Below are 23095 nucleotides of genomic sequence, written 5' to 3' on the forward strand. Positions count from 1 at the left end.
GCCATGAATTTAGGGTTTAGAGTTTAGGATTTATGTGCAACCTTACAAAATAAAATGGTATAAGTGGTGTATTGAGTATGAGTGTGTATTTAAAATTTCTCTTAATAAGAAAAAAAGAAAAAAAAAACCTAAGTGCCTCAAATATATTGAAATCATCTTATCATAATAGTGTATCGAAACTGAGTCCACATCATGACTCAGTCGACTTGAATAATACACAACCAATATAAATGTAAAATTCACTCAATCCTCACCACAAACAGCAGAAAGAAAATCTTCGACAATCTTCAGCGAAAACCCTCTAATTCTGCTAATCCACACATGCAAAACTATCTCATACACCATCGAATAGGTGCACCAGGATTGTAAACACAAACCCGGTAAGCTTTGCAGCTCGTATGAGTAAAACAACGAAATAACATGCATAGTAATACGAGAGTAAATAATGAAACATCCAATTATAAATGTACTCATGAGTTAAAGGACGGCCAATCTGGTTGTCCAATAATATCTGAAAATATAAGTGCTTATGAGAAATCAGGCAACCCATCTGTTTACCCAATTACATTTATAATACGGGTACTCATGAGACCCAGGTACTCATCCGTTACCTCTCATGCAGTACACCGCCGGGCATTGGGCAACCCATCTGTCACCCAATAATCCCAAAAATATGGGTACTCATAAGCCGGTAACCCATATGTTACCTCCAATGTTCTAAAAATCCCCGCCTAGGACCGCCTAGGCGCCCGGAGACCCTTGGCTGCCTCAATTTTGGGCCGATTAATCCCCGATTAATCCTCTGGGGGCTGGTTTTTAGCTGTCCGCTCGATTAACGCCTAGCGTTTTTTAGAACCTTGATTACCTCTCATGTCAGTACACCGGCAGACAGACTAGAGCTCTAACTGTATCATAACTGTCGCCCGGCTAAGGCTAGGTTCCGACATGCCAACACGTTCGAAGACAGGTCCGAAGACAACAAAAATGTTTTAACATAACTCAAGTTAAAACCATGTATAAAACAATCATCACATGATATTGTACAAAAAGATAAGTTATTCATGCTTAAATAAACAATATCAGTGCGACAAATAAGCTCAGTTGGAAATAGAAATGTGATAGTATATAATATAGCAACTTATATATATGTATTGATTTTATCATTTATACACATACACCACCCACTATACCATATACATATCATAGTTCGATCTTTTAAATTAAAGCGTAACTATGAATCACCACCAAGGGTAGACTCATCGTAGTGAGATTTACTCACATTCACCATAGTCCATAATCACAAAAACCTTTTTCAAAATCATTTATTAAAATACCGTTTCACTTACCCATGAACCGTAGACGATCAAGTTCATGTAATTTAAACCAAAACATATTTTTAAAATAATTTTTATAAACTAGTGATGCAACGACTATGGTGACAACTCAAACTAAATACAATAATTATAATACTACTTCGATCATGATGATCATTATAAGGTTTACTCACCTTATTTCATGCGTGCAACTTCCACGACACTGAAAGTAATTTCTTCACTCGTTTTGTCGGTCACCTAATAGCATGATAAAATGCTTAGAAAATGATATGTAAAAAATATCAGGTGACGATTTTCAGTATAGCTAAATGTTGTTCATAAAACACTGTTCACAGAACAATGTTCATGTTTTACTAAAAACTGTTCAAATTTATTGTTTAGCAAACACTGTGCACATAACATTTTTTATCGAGTACTGTTCATAACCACTGTTCACAGTACTATTCGTGAACGTTGTTCATGCGGCGCCACTGTTCACCGACTGCCACCAATGACCACCAAATTTCACCATCACAATCTAAATGACATTCCTAACAACTTTCTTGTTCATAACAAAGTCTAAATCAAAGCTTAAAACCTCTAATTTCGGAATTTCCGAAAAATCCCAAATCATGAACCCTATAATTGAAATTTCTTGATTCGAGTTCTTACCTTTCAATTTAGCTCAAAACCTTTGCAGGGGTTGTTGACGATGTTGAGGCAAGGAGTTTGAGATCGGTGGTGAAGCCTAAACTCGCCGGAGATCGCCGGAAAATTGAAGAACACAACCGGGTCACCGACGGGTATTCGGGTCGACTTCTGGGTTTCGATGCGTGGAAACCGGCGTGATACTCCACGATCCACCACCATAGGGAGGCGCGCGAGGAGGAGACAAAGCTATCTGGATCGGTCCGGTCACCTGAAACCGCCGAAGTCGGCCAGAAAAGTTGGGTCGGGTCAGAAGGAAATTTTCGCCTCTAAAGACGCGGGTGCGGAGAAAGGGGAAGGAAAAATGGGGTTATGACAATTATTACCATTGAATACACATATAATAGGATATAATATATCAATGACACATAAACATATGACGATATAACATAGCAACTTATATAAGCATATTGCTATTACCATTAATATACCTATATACAAAACTATATTATATTAACCACTTCAAAGACTAACTATTATTTCCTCAATATTATCATATAATCTAATCACGATATATGATAATCATACTTGTAAAATCAACATTACCATTAAATTTACATATGCAAATCAACTATATTATACCAAACAAAACCAAGTGACCCTCACAACAACAAGATATGCACATGTCATACCCGTAAACCAATTTATCGGAAGATACATTTTCTTCCTTTCCGGTCCCTTCCTCCACAATAACAATCATACTCAACAAACCAATTTACCGGAATGCAGGGGCGGAAGTAAGTGGCGGGCTGGTAGGGCTATAGCCCATCCGAAATTTTGGCTAAAATACCCCCAACTATATGTATATTATCTATACTAGCCCTGCAGCCCAAAAAAAAATTATACCTAACCTCAACTCTTATTCCGCCGACTTCCTCAGTTGTGTGATGTGGGTCAGTGGGACAGTGGACATGCTTGCCAAGGTTGGAGTTCATCACTAGTCTGCTGACTGCTGCAATATGTTGTTGTGGAAGCAACCCCATTGGTGGAAGCTGGCTGCTCCGCTTTGGTTTCTATCAGAAACAAAAACTCCTGCATCCATCCATCAACTGATCAAGGCTTTTTTGATGTTATCCACAGACACACAGAGCAGATCAGTTTCTATCTCTTTCTTTGTTATTATTGCAATTTGTGTTATGGTTCGTTGTTTTACTTTGAATATATGCTCTGTAATCAGATCCTCTTGAGTCTTGAACTGATTAGACTCACTACTCCCACAATTACACTAGACATTTGCTACAATCAGTAGAACTAAAGGGAAATGAAAACGAAGGGATAAAACTACTCAAACTAATGAAAGGGGCTGTTTCCAAATGGTAAGCATAATTTGCAGACCAAATAGTAGAATGAAATGCTGAATGCTTCCTTTAACCCCTAAATTTTGAGATGTTATGAACTTATAACAGATTGAATATTTTTTATATGAAATTTACAAAGTTCTGGTTTGTGCAACTACAAAATCACACCAACAATAGTTATCAATCATCTTCAGATACCCAAATTCATAGTTGAATATGAATGTGACCCAATAAGGTAGTGAACTTGGAGCTGAAATTGTCAAAACACCAAAAGGGTTAATACAAGTTCCAAACTTCTTAGCATATACTCAAACTTTAGGTTACTTACAAATGTAATCAATCAATGAACACCATATATGGGTCTATCAGTAACACAATAAAGTTGGCAGCTTTGAAATTGAAATTGACAAAGCACCTAGCTCAAACTCACACACATAATCAAACACATAAGCCAAGCAAACAAAAATTATGAAAAAGATTGAAAATTGTGAGTACCCACCAGACTTAGAGAGGGAGAGGAGAGAGAAATCACGATTGGATGAAGTAGAAACCCTGAGAGTGGAAGTGGAAGTGGAAAGAGGGAAGTGGTTTGGTCGTTTAAGGTTGAGAGTGGTGTTGATGGAGGTTGGGGACACTGAGATTCCCAACGGTATGGTCCGCATATCGTGGACTGTCCTTGTTTATCTGCCTATCAAGAACCAGAGATTCTTTGCTTCTCTTATTTGGGGAAAGGGTCCGAGTTGCTGACATTAGATGATTTAGATCACTGTGTAGACTTTGTAGTCTACAGGGGACTAGTAATTGGAAACTATATTTATGTCTTACCTTGAATGATGGGTCTTCAAAAAGAGCAGATCAGTTGGCAACACTAGTAGATCTTCATCCATTTTTTCTTTGATATCCTGAACAAAACAACAACAATAAGAAAAAGAAAAACAAGTAATCACTAAACTTCATCAATTGTATGTTAAGATCGTTTAGTATCTATTTTCTACTGAATTCATCTCAGATCGTGTTGATAATTTCTGCTTAAGAATGTTAGTCAAATGGTGGAGATTAGAGAGCAATAGATTTGTAACTTTTGTAGTTCTGTTGACAACATTTACTAGAAACTTTCAAAGATAACTAATTTTGATCATAAAATAATAGGAGTGAACCTTAGGATCGACGGTATGGAAACTTGATCTTTATTGAGCTCCAGCTGTTGCTTGACAATCTAGTCATCTTGAAGCTATTGTTATGTATTGTTAATTAAAGATAACTAAGACTGTTTTTTTCTTGTTCTTTGATAGCGGCCCTTTTACTATCTGATCCTGAATTAGCTTGACAATTGGATGTGCTAGCTTTTTGATTTTAATACAATCAATGTTGCTAATTTTGAAGGCCACTGAGATGACATGCTTATATGTCTGTCAGTAAGGTTTAGCTATCTAAAGTTTGAACGTACTGTGATGATGATTGTGTGCATATAATTCTAATTTGGGCAAGTTTTGTACTCGTTTGCATATAATTATAATATTGATACATTTATACATATATTATTATAGGTATTGACGTATTGTCTTATTGAGCATAATGACGGATAAGAGAGAGCCGAAACGGTTGAAAAATCTTCTTTCATGGTTTGTGAGGGATCAAAGTAGTGGGAGTGGAAGTGGGAGAAATGAGATTAGAAGTGAGGTTGGGAGTAGAAATGAAAATGTTGGTTCAGTGAATAATATTCTTTTAGAGTCTTCTCCATCTAGTCCACTAGAAGAGTCTCCATCTTTTCCATTAGAAGATGATCATAATGATAGAATTGGGGAGCAAAACAATATTGATTTCACTTCTCTTCAACGTGACCCAGGATTAAGACAACCAATAGGCCAATATCCTTTCAAATTTCGTGATAATGTTCAGAGAGCTTATGTTGTCTTAGGACCATATCAACCCTACTTAAGTAGTTATCCATCTTCTTGGAATGGAGGGCAGGGTCGAAGATTTTGTCACAAATGGTTTAAAGATTGGTCGTGGGTTGAGTATTATGTAGAGGTGGACAAAGCATTTTGTTTTCTTTATTTCCTATTTGATAGTTATCCATCCCACCATCCGGCATTCACTACGGATGGGTTTAATAGTTGGAAGAATGTCAATTCAAAGAAGTCAGGTCTTCTTAAGCATGTGGGAGCCCTCAATTCTCCACATAATGCTTGTATGCGCCAATGGGAAGTTCTAAGAAACCCGTATAAGCACATTGAGAGTGTGATTAGTACTCAATCAACACATGAAAAATTAGATAATCGACTTCGGCTTGTTGCTGCTATAGAGAGTGCAAGGTTGTTGGCACATCAAGGATATGCTTTTAAAGGTCATGATGAGAGTAGTAATTCATCAAATGGTGGCAATTTCACTGCTGTACAAAATGCTTTTGGGAGGATGAATTTAGAAGTAAAAAGAGTCTTGGATAATGCCCCTGGTAATGCCAAGTATACCTCTCCACTTATTTAAAAACAAATCATAAATATACTTGGTAACAAAGTTAGGACCAAGATTCGTGATGAAGTGGGAACTTCCAAATTTTGTATACTTGTTGATGAAGCTGTTGATGTATCTAATAGGGAGAAAATGGCTATCATTCTTCGCTTTGTTGATTTTCATGAGTTTATTAGAGAACGATTTTTCAAGGTTATTTATGTGGGAGACACTTGTTCTCAAACTTTGAAAAATGAGATATCCAAGGTGCTTGCTCAATATGATCTTCAAGTAGAAAATATGAGGGGTCAAGGATATGATGGTGCTAGTAACATGCGAGGTCAGTTTAATAGTTTACAAGCTTTGTTTAGAGAAGAATGTAAATATGCATATTATGTGCACTGTTTTGCTCATTGCTTACAATTGGCGTTGATTGCCTCATCTAGAGGAGTGCATGATTTTTGGCAATTCTTTTCTTCTCTAAATGTGATTGTGAATTTTGTTGACTCTTCTGCAAAACGTCATTCAACGTTAAGAGTTATTAGAGAAGAGAAAATTGCAGATTTAGTGGCTGCAGGTAAACTTGAAACTGGTATAGGGGCTAATCAGACTACTACTTTGTAATGGGCAGGGGCTACTCGTTGGGGTTCACATTTTCGCTCTATTTCAAATTTGATAAAATTGTTTGAAGCCACCCAGAAAACTCTTGCAGATTTGGTAATTAATGGACTTCCCAAAATACAAGGAGAAGCAAAGAGTGTAGGTAAAGCTATGAAGAAATTTGATTTTGTGTTTTGCTTGTTTTTAATGCATGATATCATGAAGATTACTGATTTTCTTTGTCAGTCATTGCAAAAAAAGGCCATGGACATCTTAAATGCTCTAAGAGTTCTTTCTATTGCAAAACAAAAGCTTCAAGCCATGAGAGATAATGGTTGGGATGATTTGATTTTGAGAATAACATCATTTTGTTGTGAGCATAATATCATTGTTCCAGATTTGTCTACTCCTTACAAGAAAGGTACAGAACGAGCTTGTCCAGAGGATATTACAAAAGAGCATTATTATCGGATCAATATACTTAATGCTCTAATAGATGTTCAATTGGCAGAGTTGGAGAGTAGATTCCCAGATCAGTCGTTGGAGTTCCTTACTCTTAGTTCTATATTTGATTCGCATGATAATTTTCAGGCATTCAAGTCTGAAGATGTTTGCTCTCTTGATTTGAGATTTTACCCTATGGATTTTTCTGCAGGTGATTTGCTTGCTCTAGAGATGGAGTGTGGATTTTTTTTCCAATTCTTTATAGATTGATATGTCTTGTATTAACTCTGCCAGTATCTACAGTAACTACTGAAAGAGCATTTTCATCTATGAATATTTTGAAAACTATACTTCGAAATAGGATGGAAGATGACTTTTTTGATGATTTGATGGTTCTCTATATTGAGAAAGAGTTTGTTGATAGTGTTCACAATGATTATGTAATTCAGGAGTTTACAAAGTTAGGACCTCGGAGGGTATCATTCGGTTAGTTTTTATATTATGATTGTTGTCATTTTAAATTTACAGGTTTTGATTTTATGTCCCTCCTGTTGTATTTTTGAATTTAAATAGTAAAGGCGTGAGGATGAGCCTCCCATTCGGTTCCAAACCTCAAACAAAAATTTGTATGCATAAAAGTAGCCATATCAATCTTGAACTCCTAGTTCCGCCCCAGCCGGAATGTACATTTTCTTCCCTTCTAGTCTCTTCTGCCGCACAACAAACTACACTCAATAAACCATAAGCAACATCACTATACTTTGCCTATATTAATGAGACAATAACATCATATAATATAGCAATGTATATACACATCACATTTACCATAAACATACATATATAAATCACTACATTATGTCAATAACCAAAATGTGACAATAAGAATGTGAGATTTACTCACCTCTTATTCCCGTTGCGTCTTCTACTACACCAAGCGAGGCTCACTCTCTTGCCTCATCCACACCTAAGTGACAAAACATAGCTTTCACTTAGCATAAATGACCAATGTTAAATTATCTTAACCTAGAACTCACCAACTAGCCTAAGGAGCTTAGTGCCCCCTCACTTTCAACACCAATACCCATATTAACTACTATCGTATGTCATATGGTCTCGATAATAGAATCTCACCCCAAATTACAACAGACAAATCAGATTAACTTCACGCTCCACTCACAACAACTTATGCTGAACTCACCAACAATCAAAACACCTACTAGCATCAAATAGTACAACAATACAAGGTACTAAGCTACTCCAAGATCGTCGAACACCCTTCCACGTGCCGCCCTAGGTAGCTGCGCGTGGGCCCCACACTTGGATACTCAATTTCAACAAAATTCTCTGATTCCAACACAAGAATTGTAGATCACAAGGTGGAGGTTATTTTCATACATGCAGCAGGCTCTAACTCAGCCGGAAACAATTGGAATTGCCGCCACAAGAATGCAAGGTGGCAATTGAAGATCGGAGGTGTAGCAGCTCGATTGGTGCCCCTCCGCCGGTGGATTAACGTCTAGGGGGAGGAGGGAAGGCCAACAACGGTGGCTTTGTGCCCTAGGCTCGCCGGCGACAGAGAATGCAGCGACGATGGAAATTTGCAGATTCTTCCGTGCTCTGGTGTGACTGCGACACGACGCGAGGTGGTGTAGCACTACCACGAATTGATGCAGCCCGACTATGCAATTCCAAAGAGACCGGCGGTGACGAACACGGTGGCCGAAGGAGGGAGATCGGAGAAAAAAAAGATCGGATGCAATTTTGGGATAAGGTGAACATTAACCTGATCGATTTGGGCTTTCTGATTTTTATGAAATTGGATATCCAAAATTGCCCTTTATACTCTTTCCAAAAACAGAAACTAAACTTCCGCCGCTAACAACTTCCACATATGATGTTCGATTTGAGTGTGCCGCATGTGTACGAACTCGTATTGACGAGCTCTAGAACTTTTATGAAGAAACTTTTCAGAGATTAGCGACAAATTAAAAGACAACTCTTGAACCCTTGAAAACATAAATGTTTTTCAGCTTTTCAATTTTCAAATCACTTCCATTTTGCACGGACAACTAATGAGAAAGCGTAGAATGTGAATTTACTTAAATCGCTATTTTAATAATTTCTGAGAAATTACAAGAAAAAGGAAGCAAAAATCCGGATTATTACATCATTACCTTCATTATCCAATTTGATTAGTTTCATTTTTTGATGTCCATTTTTAGGGCTCAAACTTTGCAGACAAGTTGAAATGACTTCCAAACACCAGAATACACTCACCCTGGTTCAACTGTTCAAGTGATCGACAGTTCCTATATAGTGCATATGTATCTTGCTGTGGCTAATAATTTTAAAGATTATAGCCAGATTTTTTGATGTATAGACAAATTGATTATCTTCAATTGAAATAAATAAACACATTTGGAATTACATGTGGGGTATTCCTTGTATTCAGTCTATTTTTGTTTTTTTAAAAACAATTGTCAATATAAATGCAAATAATGAAATAGTGTACTTCCTTGCGTATCAGTTTAACCATAGTGAGCCTGTGCTATTGTATACCTTACAATTAGATGGAAAGTTCCTTGCATTTGAGTTTTAGTAATGCAAGGAATTTTATAGTGGTTTCGTTTGCTTTTTTGCTAGGGCAAATTTGCAAGGAATTTTATAGTAGAGATGATACATACTCATAAACGAGAATTGTCATACTACAGAAGTTCCTAAGTGAGAATTGCTCGAGAAACTCCTAGGCGAGAATTGTCATACTAGAGAAGATACCTTCTTGGCGAAGAACCCTTATCAGAGTTCAAAAAAGTTTATTTTATCTAGATTAGAATTTAGGGTTTATGATTTAAATATTAGTGTTTAGTGTATAGGGTTTAGAGTTTAGGGTTTAATTAAAAAGATTTAGTGTTTAGTGTTTATTTTTAAAAACATGGAAAAAAAATAGAGTATGAGTCCTTGCACATGTAATAGTGTTAATTTGTGTAGTTTTTATTTTTTAATTTGAAAAACTTGTCACATTTTCTATAACGTTTTTACGTATATAAGGATGACAGATAAATATTTTGTAATAAATGTTCCATATTTACATGTTCATGACTCCTTTTACAAATTTGAAGATGAATGTGTTCCGAAGGTGGTAACTTTAATTATATATACACAAGAGTTCGTGTGACCAAATTCATGTAATTGAGTTTTCGGTTGTGTAATTGGATGGATTTATTTTGTAATTTTCATTATTCAAAAAATTATTACATATTCCACAACGTCATTACGAATAAGAGAACAATTGATACAAAAAATCTTAATAAATGTCATATAAATTGTAATTACAATGCAATGACCATATTTAAATGTTTCTAACTCGATTTACAAATTTGAAGACAATTGGGTTGCAAAAGTGATAAATTTCTATATTTACATTAGAGTATGAATTGTCCTCATTTGTGAAATTGGATGTTATTCTAAATAATTACATTTTTTTACATTGTTATTACAAATATCAAAACAATTGATAAACGTTTTTGTAATAAATGTTGTATAAGTTGTAATTACAAAGTCAAGACCATATTTACATGTTTTCGACTCATTTTACAAACTTGAAGACAGTTGGGTTGCAAAAGTGGTAAATTTTTATATTTACATAAAAGAGTCTAAATTGTCACGTCCCCAATTCGATACAACTATTATATGGAAATATGGTTCCTGAACTATAGGTGTGACCTTAAAACCAATAAAATTTCTTCAATAAAACTGATAGAAATATATGTATGAATAATACTTTTATTAGGAAACATAATCAGAGTTATTTTACAATACAGCGGATTTAGAAATACTGAAATTTAGCGAAGATACATGAGTCTAATATTTATTGTCTTTGAATAAGAATTGGAGAAAACCCATCATTTTATTTAGTAGATTCATCCCATTCCCCAAGCATCTACTCATTACCTGAAAATAAGATTGTGTAGCATCATGAGTAATACAGACCCTGTAAATACATAATACATTCTTATAATAATTTGGCTAATGAGAAATTCAAATATGAACAACCAAGTAAAATGTACCAAGAACCAGATGCATTTGGTCACACGAATTCTTACTTATGCATATAGATATACATGTCAACATCAATATATTCAATCAATTGTGTGAATTTTCAAGAAAACTGATAATTAATCACAAAGTCACATGTTAGGGTTCACGTTTACCCAAAACACGGATAAACCTAAGCATACCGAGGCCAACACCAAAGTATGTACAATTCTCATATGAGTATAATAGTGCACTATTTGTAGGGACTATGGCCCAAGGTTAACTCACAAAGCACAAAATAATTTTATCAGCAATTCACTTAAGCACGGGGTAGTACTAATCACCCGGCTTCACACCTCCAACTCAATAATGTCAATAGAATATCACAAATTTTAGTAATTAAGATAATATTTAAATACTAAAAATATATATAATCTTACACCATGCATATAAATACTTATCAATAAGTCAATGTATGCATGAAATAAACAAGTTAATAAACTTGAAAGTAAATGTACAAATAAAGTAAATGTACTTTAAATTAAAAGTAATTAGATAATATTAGTTAGTAGTCAAAGAATTAGTAGTCATTTCTCCCATAATAATGAAAGTCTTTGTCCAAAGTAGCAATTGTCATTCAAATAATAGTGTCAAAGTCCGTTAACTTTCCGTATCGATAACTCAATCAATAAATGTCCAAATTAGGCAAGTGAGGAGTCTATGTTCAAGGATATTTTGTAAGAAATCCAATATGATAAGTCATACAGTCCAGATCAAAGTCATTGAGTCCAAAATGTTCAAACACAATAGCAGTGCAGAAACCGATCATCAAGTTATCATCTTAGATGTCTATATATTCTACTTGTAACAAAAGTTTTATCATTTCTTCTGAAACTTTCCAGATTAAAAGTAGAAGTCTTATACTTTAATTTGATATAAAATTTGTGAAAAATGTTTAAGAAATGAGTGAGATACGAGTTTTTAAAGTTATGAGTGCTACAAAAGATTTTCAGTGAGTTTATTAACTCTAAATTTGATTAGCCATAACTTATTCATTTCTAAATATTTTTGAGTAACTCAAAAGCCTAAATTGAAGCATTTTTCATGCGGAATTTAATGCTATTGTTACCTTGGACAAACTCAGATGTTATAAAATACGAAAATATAACTCTTACCAAAACATGGTCTTTTCCATTTTATCCTTAGCTATGCACTTTGATAAATCTTAAAAGACAAAAGATTATAAGCATGTAAGATGTACTTACCTTGAAGTTTCTGGGGTGAAAGGAGGGTTTTGATGTGGATCCAAAGTTGGATTATTTTAGTAAAGAATAAACTTGTTTAAGGGAGAAAGAGTGAATGCTAGAATTTTAGTTTGAGAAACATTAGATGGTTGAGTTTTCTATCAACTAAGGGAACTCTAGACTTGCATGATTTCTGATTTTGAAGTGTGAAGAAAACTTGAGGCAGCTCACAACCATAAACAGGCCAAGAAGGAACACAAAAGTTCAATTCTCACATACCATTCTCAATAATTAATATTAAGTGATGACCTAGTTAGTTAGTGTGGTTGTTGGCAAAAAAAATAGTATGATGGGGTAAAACATTAAAATAAATCAGCTGGGTTCAAAACATATTGACATAAAGATTATATATATATATATATATGTAGATATAACATACACATTTATATGTGTTATTCTAAAAAGTAAAGGAATTTAGTATATTTTTTTCATAAGGTTTTCAATATATTTGCACTATCTAACACTAATATAATGCATAAAAGATAATACTATTAGTATTAGTCTTAAACTCGATTACAATGTATCGAGTATACGCAAGATATGAGCTAACGTATTCAAATCGTGGTCTAATACTTACAAAAAGAAATTTTATATCTTTGAAAGTATGTACCTTAGCATCATTGGTTTTTAAAGAGAAATATTCAAAGAAAAATTGAATTAATTCTAAGTTAATATAACCTTAGAGTACTAAATAGTAAATACTCTATTTCGGGGTATTACATAAATTATCCTCATTCATGTAATAGAGTATTCATTTTAGAAATTGGGTGTTATTCTAAATTATTACATTTTTATTACGAATATCATGGCAATTGATAAACGTTTTTGTAATAAATGTTGTATAAGTTGTAATTACAAGGTCATGACCATATTTACAAATTTAAGGACAAATATGTTATAAAAGTAGTAAAATTTTCATATATACACATAAATGTCAATTTGTCATTCATAATAGTAGTGTTTAGTTGTGTAATTGGGTGCTCATTTAAAGTATTACGTTTTTACATTTTTATTACGAAAATAAGAACAATTGATAAAAACAAATTGGTAATCAATGCTCTATAAGATGTAATTACAGTGTCATGACTATATTTACATATTTATGGCTTATTTTACAAAATTAAGATGAATGTGTTGTAAATATGGTAAATTTTTGTATTCACACATAATAGTCAACTCGTTATTATTCATGTAATAGAGTGTAATATTGAGTAAAATTTTCCTAATTATTATATTTACATGTTTCATCAATTAATTACAAAAATTACCAGGAACATGATTGTAAATTGTAATATTTATCTTATTTTGTGTAATTAATATGTTAATGGTCTATATTACATTTTTTTAACAGTGTTACAAAATCACATCAATTATGTTGTTAAACTTGTAAAAAATAAAAAATAAAAAGTCACATGTCAAAATCTAAATGGGTAACCAGGTTAAAGAGTAAAATAAAAAAACTAAAAAAAGGGAGGGTATCGGGTACCCACCAATACCCTAGCCTGTCTCATATCACACTGTATTTTGTTTACAGTATCTGTGTACGTCTCTGCTCTTGTTCTTCATTAGTTTAATCCCTTTGATGTTCTTCATTCCATTTCCAATATGATAAAGGCAAAACCTTTTTGTCATATCCTTATTGTACATGTTTTGCTTAACAATAATAAATTTCATCATCTGGTTTAAGGTTGATGCACGCTCAGTTCTAAGTACACTTAATATTTAATCCAGAACGAAATGGAGTCATTAGAGCTAGCCAACAAAGTATAATCAATGTCGGCAAGCTATGTTGTTTGCAAGTAGCTAGGTCATCAAATTAGGCCTCATCATTTAGCCCGTGGATCCAAAAAACCCGCAGAGGCCGTAAGGTTGATGAGCTTTTACTCGCCCCAGCTCCCGAGAAAGCCCGCCGAAGCTTGTCTCTATGGGTAGAGGGCCGAGCTTAGTTAAGAGGTGTGAAACCCGACCAGGCCCGCTAAAAGCCCGTAAAGTCCGGCCCGCAAAAGCCCACAAGGCCCGGCCCATAAAGCCCGCTAAATGATAAAATATTATACATACATATTCTATTAGGTTTAGAATAAAACTATTGCATTATGAATTAACTATATGAAGAAAACTTTTCGAGATTGATCGACACTAGCCGATATGATCGCTATATATATTTAGTGACCTTGTAAAAATTTCATCCAATTAGAACCTCGTTTGACCGTCGAAATTTCTGGTAAATTGAAAACAACACTAATATGCCCTAAAGGAAGACCCATTACCAACTAGCGAACGCCAAAAGCCGTTTGCATATCTAAAACCACCTAATTTTTATAACCGATCGTGTGTAGTCGCACCAAGGAAAATCATTTGGTGAAGCTCCAGTCAATGGGGTTTTAATATGTAAAAATGCCTCTTTTTTTACTGACCGTAAGTACGAACGGTCAAACCATGTCCAAAACGGACGAAATTTTTACAGGTTCCCTAAATATATATACCGATCAAATCTTTTGGTGTCGATCGACCATATTTCGAACTATAGTTGTCGATCACCGAAGTGTCCACTAATGTATCATAACCTTTATATTAGGTTTAGAATAAAACTATCGCATTATGAAGCGACTAAATGAATGAAACTTCTCGGGGATCAATTGACACCAGCCGATGTGATAGGTATATATATTTAGTGACCCTGTAAAAATATCATCCAATTCGGACCTCGTTTGACCGTCGAAATTTCCGGTAAACCAAAAACACCATTAATATGTCATAAGGGAAGACCTATTACCAAGATGCTGATCGGTTCGATTACTCGAGATCAATATTAACCCTGTAAGCATCGTTAGTAGTATAAAGCAAGAGGGTATCGTTCACAAACCGGGGATCCAACCAGTGTAAAGAATCACAAACATTTAACAACGAATTCATAAGAGTTTAAAAGATTTGAGATATATTTCGGATCAAACATAAAATAAACCTAAACTAATATATACATGTGATCAACCAACCAACACATAATACATTACCAAAACAAATCATACAAAGCTAACGAAAATCAGATTTTAGTCCTCCTTTAACAGTCTTACCGAGACACTATCATGAATTACTAAGGTTGGATCATGCAATTAGGGTCCTAAGCAGTAACCTAAACACATAGACACTTAACACATTCGATTCATTCCAAGCGGTCTTAATCGAAATCTAACATACTTATCCTACCATGTAACTTCAAAGCCACGCATATTGAATTCATTAAGCATGTCACCTCTTAACCCCCAATCATGCAATTTCGAAAATCACATAGAAAAGATAAACATGTTCATAGCACAAGTCATAAATCCAACAACCTAAATATCATGCTACAAGCGTATACATAACACATAGATACTCTCGAAATCACACAAAGACATGTCACGGCATAAACTAAAATCATAGAACTAGAAACCTAAAATCGAAACTTTATATAATTTGAAACAAGTAACTATCTCATAAACAAAATCGAAATAAGTTTACAATGACCAAAACACATACACAACCAAGAACAAGAAAAACCAAAAACCGAAATAAACATAGAGAGAATCATGGTTACACTTTATCAATCAAGCGATCTCACAAGGTGTAGCCGTGGCTTTCCAAGGGGATGGAACCTCTTCACAAGCGTGCTTGAAGGCTAAGGATTGGTGGAGAATGGTGGAATCGGTTTTAGGATTTCTTGAATGGGTGAGTATGAAATTTGGTAGAGCTTTGGCTAGTATGTGCACAAGGTTGATGATATGTTTCTGTGGAATTGAGGTGCTATATATAGAGGAAGAAACCCAAGGGAGGATGGCCACAAAGTCCACAAAGTTGAAACCAAATTGGTTGAGGTTTCCTAGATTCGGCAGATTTGACCTTTGTCCCTTGTTGTGACCATAACTTTCTCTAGAAAATAGATATTGAGATGATTCCAACTGGAAATTTCAACTAGACTTCCGTGGCTTTTCATCCATATATCATGCACTTTCTCAATCATTCTGAGCTGTCCAGGGGAGCTCGTCAAAGTTGGATGATCTGCACTGCCAGAATTCTGATTTCTATAAGGATTGCATATCTTTTGCATTAATTACATATCTTCTTCCTCCTTTATTGCTGATTTCTTTTGCACAAATTTCTTCCTTTGAATTAGGGAGGCAGCAAAAGTCTTAATTGGTGCAGCCATGTTTGATTTTTCATACCTCTCCTCATTAAATTTGCTGCATGCCTTCTTTGACTTTCTTGCCTCTTCTCATTTAATTTGCTGCATGCCTTCTTTGACATTCTTTGTTGCAGGGATTTATGGACATTCTGATACATATTTGTGCTCTATTTGCAGGAGGAACAAAGCCCCAAGTTTCCCTCATAGCCCTTGGATCAAAAGCAAATCAATGGCTGAGATAATTCCGCCGAACTCACTGGACCTCCGATCAATGATTCAGTCATATCTCTCTGTAGGAATAAGATATTGATTTGATTCTAAATCCTACAGAAACTAGACTCAAATACCTTTATTTCCATATAAAGTAGGTCTTCTAACTCGATCGGAGCTATCCAGGGGAGCCCGTCGAAGTTGGACTACAAATCTTGACAGCATTTTCATTCTTGCATGATGGCTTTTAAGTGTATCTTCTTCTCTTTCCTTGAGAAACTAGGATTGCTTTCCTTCTCCAACATGGATTGGTATTTCCTAATAAGAATAAGTACATTAGAAACAAAGAAATACAAAAGGATGAATCCTACTCGAACAAGGAATCATATCTCAACAAGGATTCTTAACACTTAGCACGATTTCATCATCAATTCACTCATAATTGATATAAGCTCTACCTAAACACTTATTCATACAAAAGAAACTAAAACATACTAAATAAGAGGTAACAAAGAGTAAGAATAGGGCATAAATGCATTAAGAACGTCACACTTTGTGCTCCTATCAACAACCCCACACTTAAGCTTTGCTAGTCCCTTAGCAAATACTAGAAAGAGAAACAAAAACGTAAAACAAAAATCGATACAACTAAACTAATGACTCAACTATAATGCCTTCAACATTTTGTCTCAACGATCTTCAAACTCATAGCATCAAGAATAACACTTAATCGAAATAGATAGAATGAATTTAATGGTTAATAAACATGTGATCTCGCAGAACAAGTAAGACATGGCAGAAACATAGGTGATATTAAGCTCAACATGTTCAAAACAAGTTCAAATTCAACTCACAAGGGATATGCACTCCGAATATTTTCTCTCAAGGACATGGCATATGCTTAAAAGCTTTTCACACATAAGAGTTATGAACACATAGTGAATTCGAAAACCTCATGAAAGATACCAATCATATGCACAAATGAACCCAAACCATATGCTTACTCATGAAACAGACTCCACAAATCAAGAGCTACTCATTATAAGAATCATGCGGATCTTTATAAAAGGTAGGCTTAGGCTCGGTAAGGATATCATTTTTCAGGTAAAAGGAATCACAAAGGTCATCCTCAAGACTTAGCAGAGCAATAATCATCCACCTTATGTCGCCATACTTCATAAACCAATGGCCAATTTTATCATGTTGGACCCATTCTTCACTCTAAACATTGTGAAAACGAACAAAGGCTAAAGTACAACATTATTGAGCCTTCAACAAATATATCACAACTCCAAATTCACATCAAACATAGCTATGCCGTAACTTCTTTGTATATATATATATATTTTTTCTTTCAAGTCGTGTTCATGTATTTTTTTGCTTTTTCTTCTCACGACACCTTTCTATTTTTTTTTTCTTCACCCTTTTCATACGGCATAAATACATACATTGCATAACCCCACACTTGAATCGAATCATCACTCCATATCAGCTCTGCCAAGCCTCGAGAACAAGGTAGAGATATAACTATACTAAGCAAGGATATTAACATGTTGGTGATGAAAGAAAAGGTTTAACGTAAGCTCAAATGGGTTAATACTAAGGTGTCCCAAGCAGGGCTCAAATAAGGCATACGGCTTTTTGGTTTAAGTGGTAGAATCCTAAAAAGATCCAACAATTCTTTTCAAAATCAGAGTATATTATGACATAAAGCTTCGAAAGTTTCACAAAGTAAGTTCTAGCATTCTCTAGTTCATTGCAATTCTATGGCATATGAATTGATCAAAATAGATGTAATGAGGTTATATAGCCAAGAAACGATAGAATAAACTCTCCAAAGAAAGGCACATATATGGCTCGAAACTCACATACGTTACATGAATTCAAACAAGTAGGGAACATACTCATTCTGTACCTAAGTTTCAAAATCCTCATCTACTACATGTTCGTACAAAATCTACACCGATTAACCATCAAATAACAATGAAGTTCAATTCAATATCATGATCATCTATCAACCATAAATTCAAAGATCAACTCATCCTAGACAGTTAAAGGCATACCTAGGACTCAAAACAAAAACAAAACAACTTAAAAATCGAAAAACAGAACCAAAAATTACACTAGAAATTGAAAAATCAACACAACAAAATTGAAACACATAGGCATCAAACAATAGAATTCAACGAATGATGTATACCCCACCCCACACTTGAAACTTACATTGCCCTCGATGTACAATATGATAAGCAACAAAAATTAAAAAGAGATAAGGGATGCAAACACTCGTTGATGGCTCCTTCATTGGCTTAAGTTTAGAGTCTATAGCCTAGACTATCTTCAAAGCATCACTTGCTTGCCGTAGGATCAAGTAGAGACGTCTCCTCCACGTTATGCTCCAAAAAATTCTCATAGTACGGCTTCAAGCAATGTCCATTGACCGTGAATTCCTTTCCATGCACGATACTTTTGATCTGAATAGCACCAGAAGGAAAAGTATTAGTAACAACAAACGGTCCAAGCCACCTAGAACGGAGCTTGCCCGGAAACAATCTAAGTCGAGAATTAAACAAAAGAACTTTTTGCCCAACGACAAAGTGTTTCTTCCTAATCATGCGGTCATGGAATGTCTTAGTCTTCTCCTTGTAAACCATTGCCGAATCATAGGCCTCATTTCTAATCTCTTCAAGCTCATGCAATTGTAACTTCCTATGCAATCCGGCCTCATCAATGTCCATGTTAAAATTCTTCACAGCCCACCATGCACGATGTTCAAGCTCCACAGGAAGATGGCACGCCTTGCCGTAGACTAATCGAAATGGTGACATGCCAAGAGGAGTCTTGTATGCCGTCCTATAGGCCCAAAGAGCATCATCCAATCGTTGAGACCAATCCTTGCGTGATGGTCCAACAGACTTCTCCAAAATTCTCTTGATCTCACGATTAGATAGCTCCACTTGTCCACTTGTTTGAGGGTGATAAGGCGTAGCAACCTTATGCTTGATTCCATACTTCTTCAACAACGCCTCAATGGTCCGGTTGCAAAAGTGAGATCCTCCATCACTAATGATAACTCTCGGCATACCAAACCTAGAGAAAATGTTAGAACGAAGGAAATCTGCAACAACTCGAGAATCATTAGTACGGGTGGCTTTTGCTTCCACCCATTTCGAAACATAATCAACACAAACGAGTATGTACAAGAAACCATTTGAGTTAGGAAAAGGTCCCATGAAATCAATGCCCCAACAATCAAATATTTCAACATATATAATCGGTGTCATAGGCATTTGATCCCTAGATCCTAAATTTCCCATGCGTTGGCATCTATCACAAGTCATGCAAAAATGATAGGTATCGTTAAAAATCGTAGGCCAAAAGAAACCACATTCTAACACCTTTAGAGCAGTCCTAAATGTCCTCCACAAGATTCAGAATGGCAAAAAGTAAGTATAGAATGATGTTCAGATTCAGGGACACACCTCCTAATGATTTGATCAGCACAATGTTTCCACAAATATGGTTCATCCCAAACATAATACTTAGCTAAAGCCTTGAGTCTATTCTTTTGAGCATGCGATAAAGTATCCGGAAATTGCTTAGAAACAAGATAATTGACAATATCTGCATACCATGGCTCACTTACCTCAACTCGAAAGAGTTGCTCATCCGGAAAGCTCTCTTGGATAGCCAAGGGCTCGGCATCTCTCACCAAACGACTCAAGTGATCCGCCACAACATTGTCACTGCCCTTCTTGTCCTTGATCTCGAGATCGAACTCTTGGAGCAAGAGAATCCATCGAATCAATCTTGGTTTGGCATCCTTTTTCATCATTAAGTACTTCAAGGCTGCATGGTCAGTGTAAACAATAACTTTGGATTGAAGTAAGTAAGAACGAAACTTATCTAAAGCAAAGATCACGGCAAGAAGTTCTTTTTCGGTTGTGGTGTAGTTTTGTTGAGCATCATTGAGTGTTCGTGAGGCATAATAGATGGCGTAGGGCTGCTTGTCCCTCCTCTGCCCTAGCACGGCTCCAACTGCATAGTCGGAGGCGTCACACATCAACTCAAATGGCAAGGACCAATCCGGTGGTGCCATGATAGGTGCCGAAGTTAAGAGCTTCTTCAAAGTCTCAAATGCATGCATGCAATCATCATCAAAGTGAAAGGAAACGTCCTTTTGAAGCAATGAACTCATTGGTCTCGCAATCTTGGAAAAGTCCTTGATAAACCTACGATAGAAACCTGCATGTCCAAGAAAAGATCGAACATCCCTCACGCTTGTGGGGAGGGGTAAGTGACGCACAAGATCTATTTTAGATTTATCAACCTCAATTCCTCTAGATGAAACAATATGGCCTAAGACAATGCCTTGTGTGACCATGAAATGACATTTCTCCCAATTCAAAACCAAGTTAGTTTCTTCACAACGTTTGAGCACAAGTTCAACATTCTCTAGGCATGTTTCGAAATTTTCACCATAAACAGAAAAATCATCCATGAAAACTTCAATTTTAGAACCAATATACTCAGAGAAAATGTGATACATGCAGCGTTGAAACGTACCTGGAGCGTTGCATAAACCAAAAGGCATGCGACGATAAGCAAACGTACCAAAAGGGCATGTGAACGTAGTCTTTTCTTGATCTTCTTCCGCAACACTAATTTGATTGTATCCACTATATCCATCAAGGAAACAATAGAAAGAATGACCAGCTAACCTCTCAAGCATTTGATCAATAAATGGCAATGGCATATGGTCCTTCCTTGTTGTAGCATTCAGCTTCCTATAGTCGATACACACTCTATAACCGGTCACTGTCCTTTGAGGCACCAACTCGTTCTCTTTGTTCTTTACCACCGTGATTCCTGACTTCTTTGGCACAACTTGAATGGGAGAAATCCACCTACTATCCGAGATGGGGTAGATCACGCCACAATCGTGCAACTTAGTGATTTCATCCTTTACAACTTGCATCATTGGTGGGTGAAGGCGTCTTTGACATTCCTTGGTTGGTTTGGCACCATCTTCAAGCAAAATTCGGTGCACACATGGTAGGGCTTATTCCTTTGATGTCGGCCAGGGTCCATCCTATTGCCGTCTTGTGTTTCTTTAACACTTCAATCAATCTCTCTTCTTGTTCCTCGTTGAGTGTAGAGGAAATGATCACTGGCAATGTATCCTCATCTCCCAAAAATGCATACTTCAAGTGGTCCGGAAGAACCTTAAGATCAAGCTTTGGGGCTTGCACCACAGAAGGAAGATTCTTGTTAGTAGTTAAGAGAATTGGACTAGGAGAGACATAACTTACCTCACGTGGCGAAACCTCAAGAGAGGCCACATTCTCTAGTACAAATGATTGCACGGCATCATTGGCTTCCAACTCAGAAATGTTGGAGCCATCACTTGCAAATCCGGCCCCTTGGGCAATGGTGAGTGCCAACTCATCATGTGCCAAGGTATCTAGATAGTTATCTGCAAGGGAATCAAGAATGTCAACTGAAAAACAATCACTTAATTCCGAAAGGGGATACCTCATAGCTTCAAAGATGTTGAAGCTAATCACTTCACCGTCGAACTCAAAGGTGAGTGATCCACTAAACACATCAATCTTCGTTCTTGCAGTCCTCATAAAGGGACGCCCCAACAGAATAGGGACCTCCTTGTCATCTCCTTCAGTTGGCTCCATGTCAAGGACATAGAAGTCCGCAGGGAATATCAAGCTCGAAACATGCACAAGAACATCTTCAACATAGCCCAAAGGGACTTTGTTGGAACAATCTGCCAATCGAATCACAACATTATCTCGTTTCAAATCACCTAGACCTAGATCCTCATAAATATAGTAAGGCATTACATTGATCGATGCACCTAAGTCTAACATTATCTTTTCAAATGTCATGTTTCCGATTGTACAAGGGATAGAAAAACTCCCTGGATCCTTAAGCTTTGGTGGTAGCTTCCGTTGGAGCACGGCAGAAACCGTCTCACTCATTGTGACAACCTCCTTCTCTCGAGTCATCCTCTTATTAGTGCACAATTCTTTCAAAAACTTAGCATACCTAGGATTCTGTTGTATGCATTCAATAAGAGGCATATTCACTTCCACCTTTTTGAAAATGTCGAGCATGACTTGATCAGAGTCATTCTTCTTTTGCTTTGCAAATCTATTGGGGAAGGGAACACGAGGAAGAGCATTAGTTGAAACTAAACCACTAGAGTTAGGATCCTTACCTTTGTCATGCGCGTCATGATCACTTGTGGGAAGAGGCACGACATCATTGACCTCAGAGGAGGCAGGGTCCTTCTCTTGGTCATTTGCATTGAAATTCTCGGCCTCTTTGTCTTTAGAAGGCATGGCCTTCTTGATTGGCTGCAATGGAGCATCTAATAGCTTGCCACTTCTTGTCATCATGGCCTTCACATTGGGATTTGGCTCGGTTTGGCTTGGCAACTTACCTCCTTCATGGATCTTACCCATGAAGTCGATCACTTGTCCCATCTGCTTCTTAAGCTCGGTTATGTCTTTAGAATGAGCTTGTTGACCTGTAACTAAAGCTTGAGTAGCAGAG

General features: G+C 36.1%; 2 protein-coding genes across 2 annotated transcripts; one reads left to right on the plus strand and one right to left on the minus strand.

The window, feature by feature from the left end:
• The first annotated feature begins 4894 nt into the window (after positions 1–4894).
• On the plus strand, positions 4895–7377 carry LOC126795753 (uncharacterized). The gene is made up of 7 exons (XM_050522519.1): positions 4895–5784; positions 5917–6110; positions 6402–6529; positions 6617–6791; positions 6882–7025; positions 7109–7300; positions 7343–7377. Exons 1-7 carry the CDS (start codon positions 4895–4897, stop codon positions 7375–7377), a joined length of 1758 nt encoding a protein of 585 aa, XP_050378476.1.
• An 84-nt stretch (positions 7378–7461) lies between these two features.
• On the minus strand, positions 7462–23004 carry LOC126795754 (uncharacterized). The gene is given in 8 exon segments (XM_050522520.1): positions 7462–7539; positions 18994–19937; positions 19940–20860; positions 21335–21570; positions 21572–21786; positions 21835–21944; positions 22122–22780; positions 22880–23004. Coding segments are annotated over 8 exon segments (3288 nt in total).
• Positions 23005–23095: the final 91 nt, after the last annotated feature.

The sequence above is a fragment of the Argentina anserina genome, chromosome 5 (assembly GCF_933775445.1).
Source record: "Argentina anserina chromosome 5, drPotAnse1.1, whole genome shotgun sequence".
Lineage (NCBI taxonomy): Eukaryota > Viridiplantae > Streptophyta > Magnoliopsida > Rosales > Rosaceae > Argentina > Argentina anserina.

What these genes read in the sequence shown, in the direction of transcription:
- LOC126795753 (XM_050522519.1), top strand. Translation starts at nt 4,895, where the DNA reads ATGACGGATAAGAGAGAGCCGAAACGGTTGAAAAATCTTCTTTCATGG. An exon ending in CCCTATGGATTTTTCTGCAG is followed by an intron (nt 7,026 to 7,108) that starts GTGATTTGCTTG and finishes TAACTCTGCCAG; the next exon opens with TATCTACAGTAACTACTGAA. An exon ending in ACCTCGGAGGGTATCATTCG is followed by an intron (nt 7,301 to 7,342) that starts GTTAGTTTTTAT and finishes TTAAATTTACAG; the next exon opens with GTTTTGATTTTATGTCCCTC.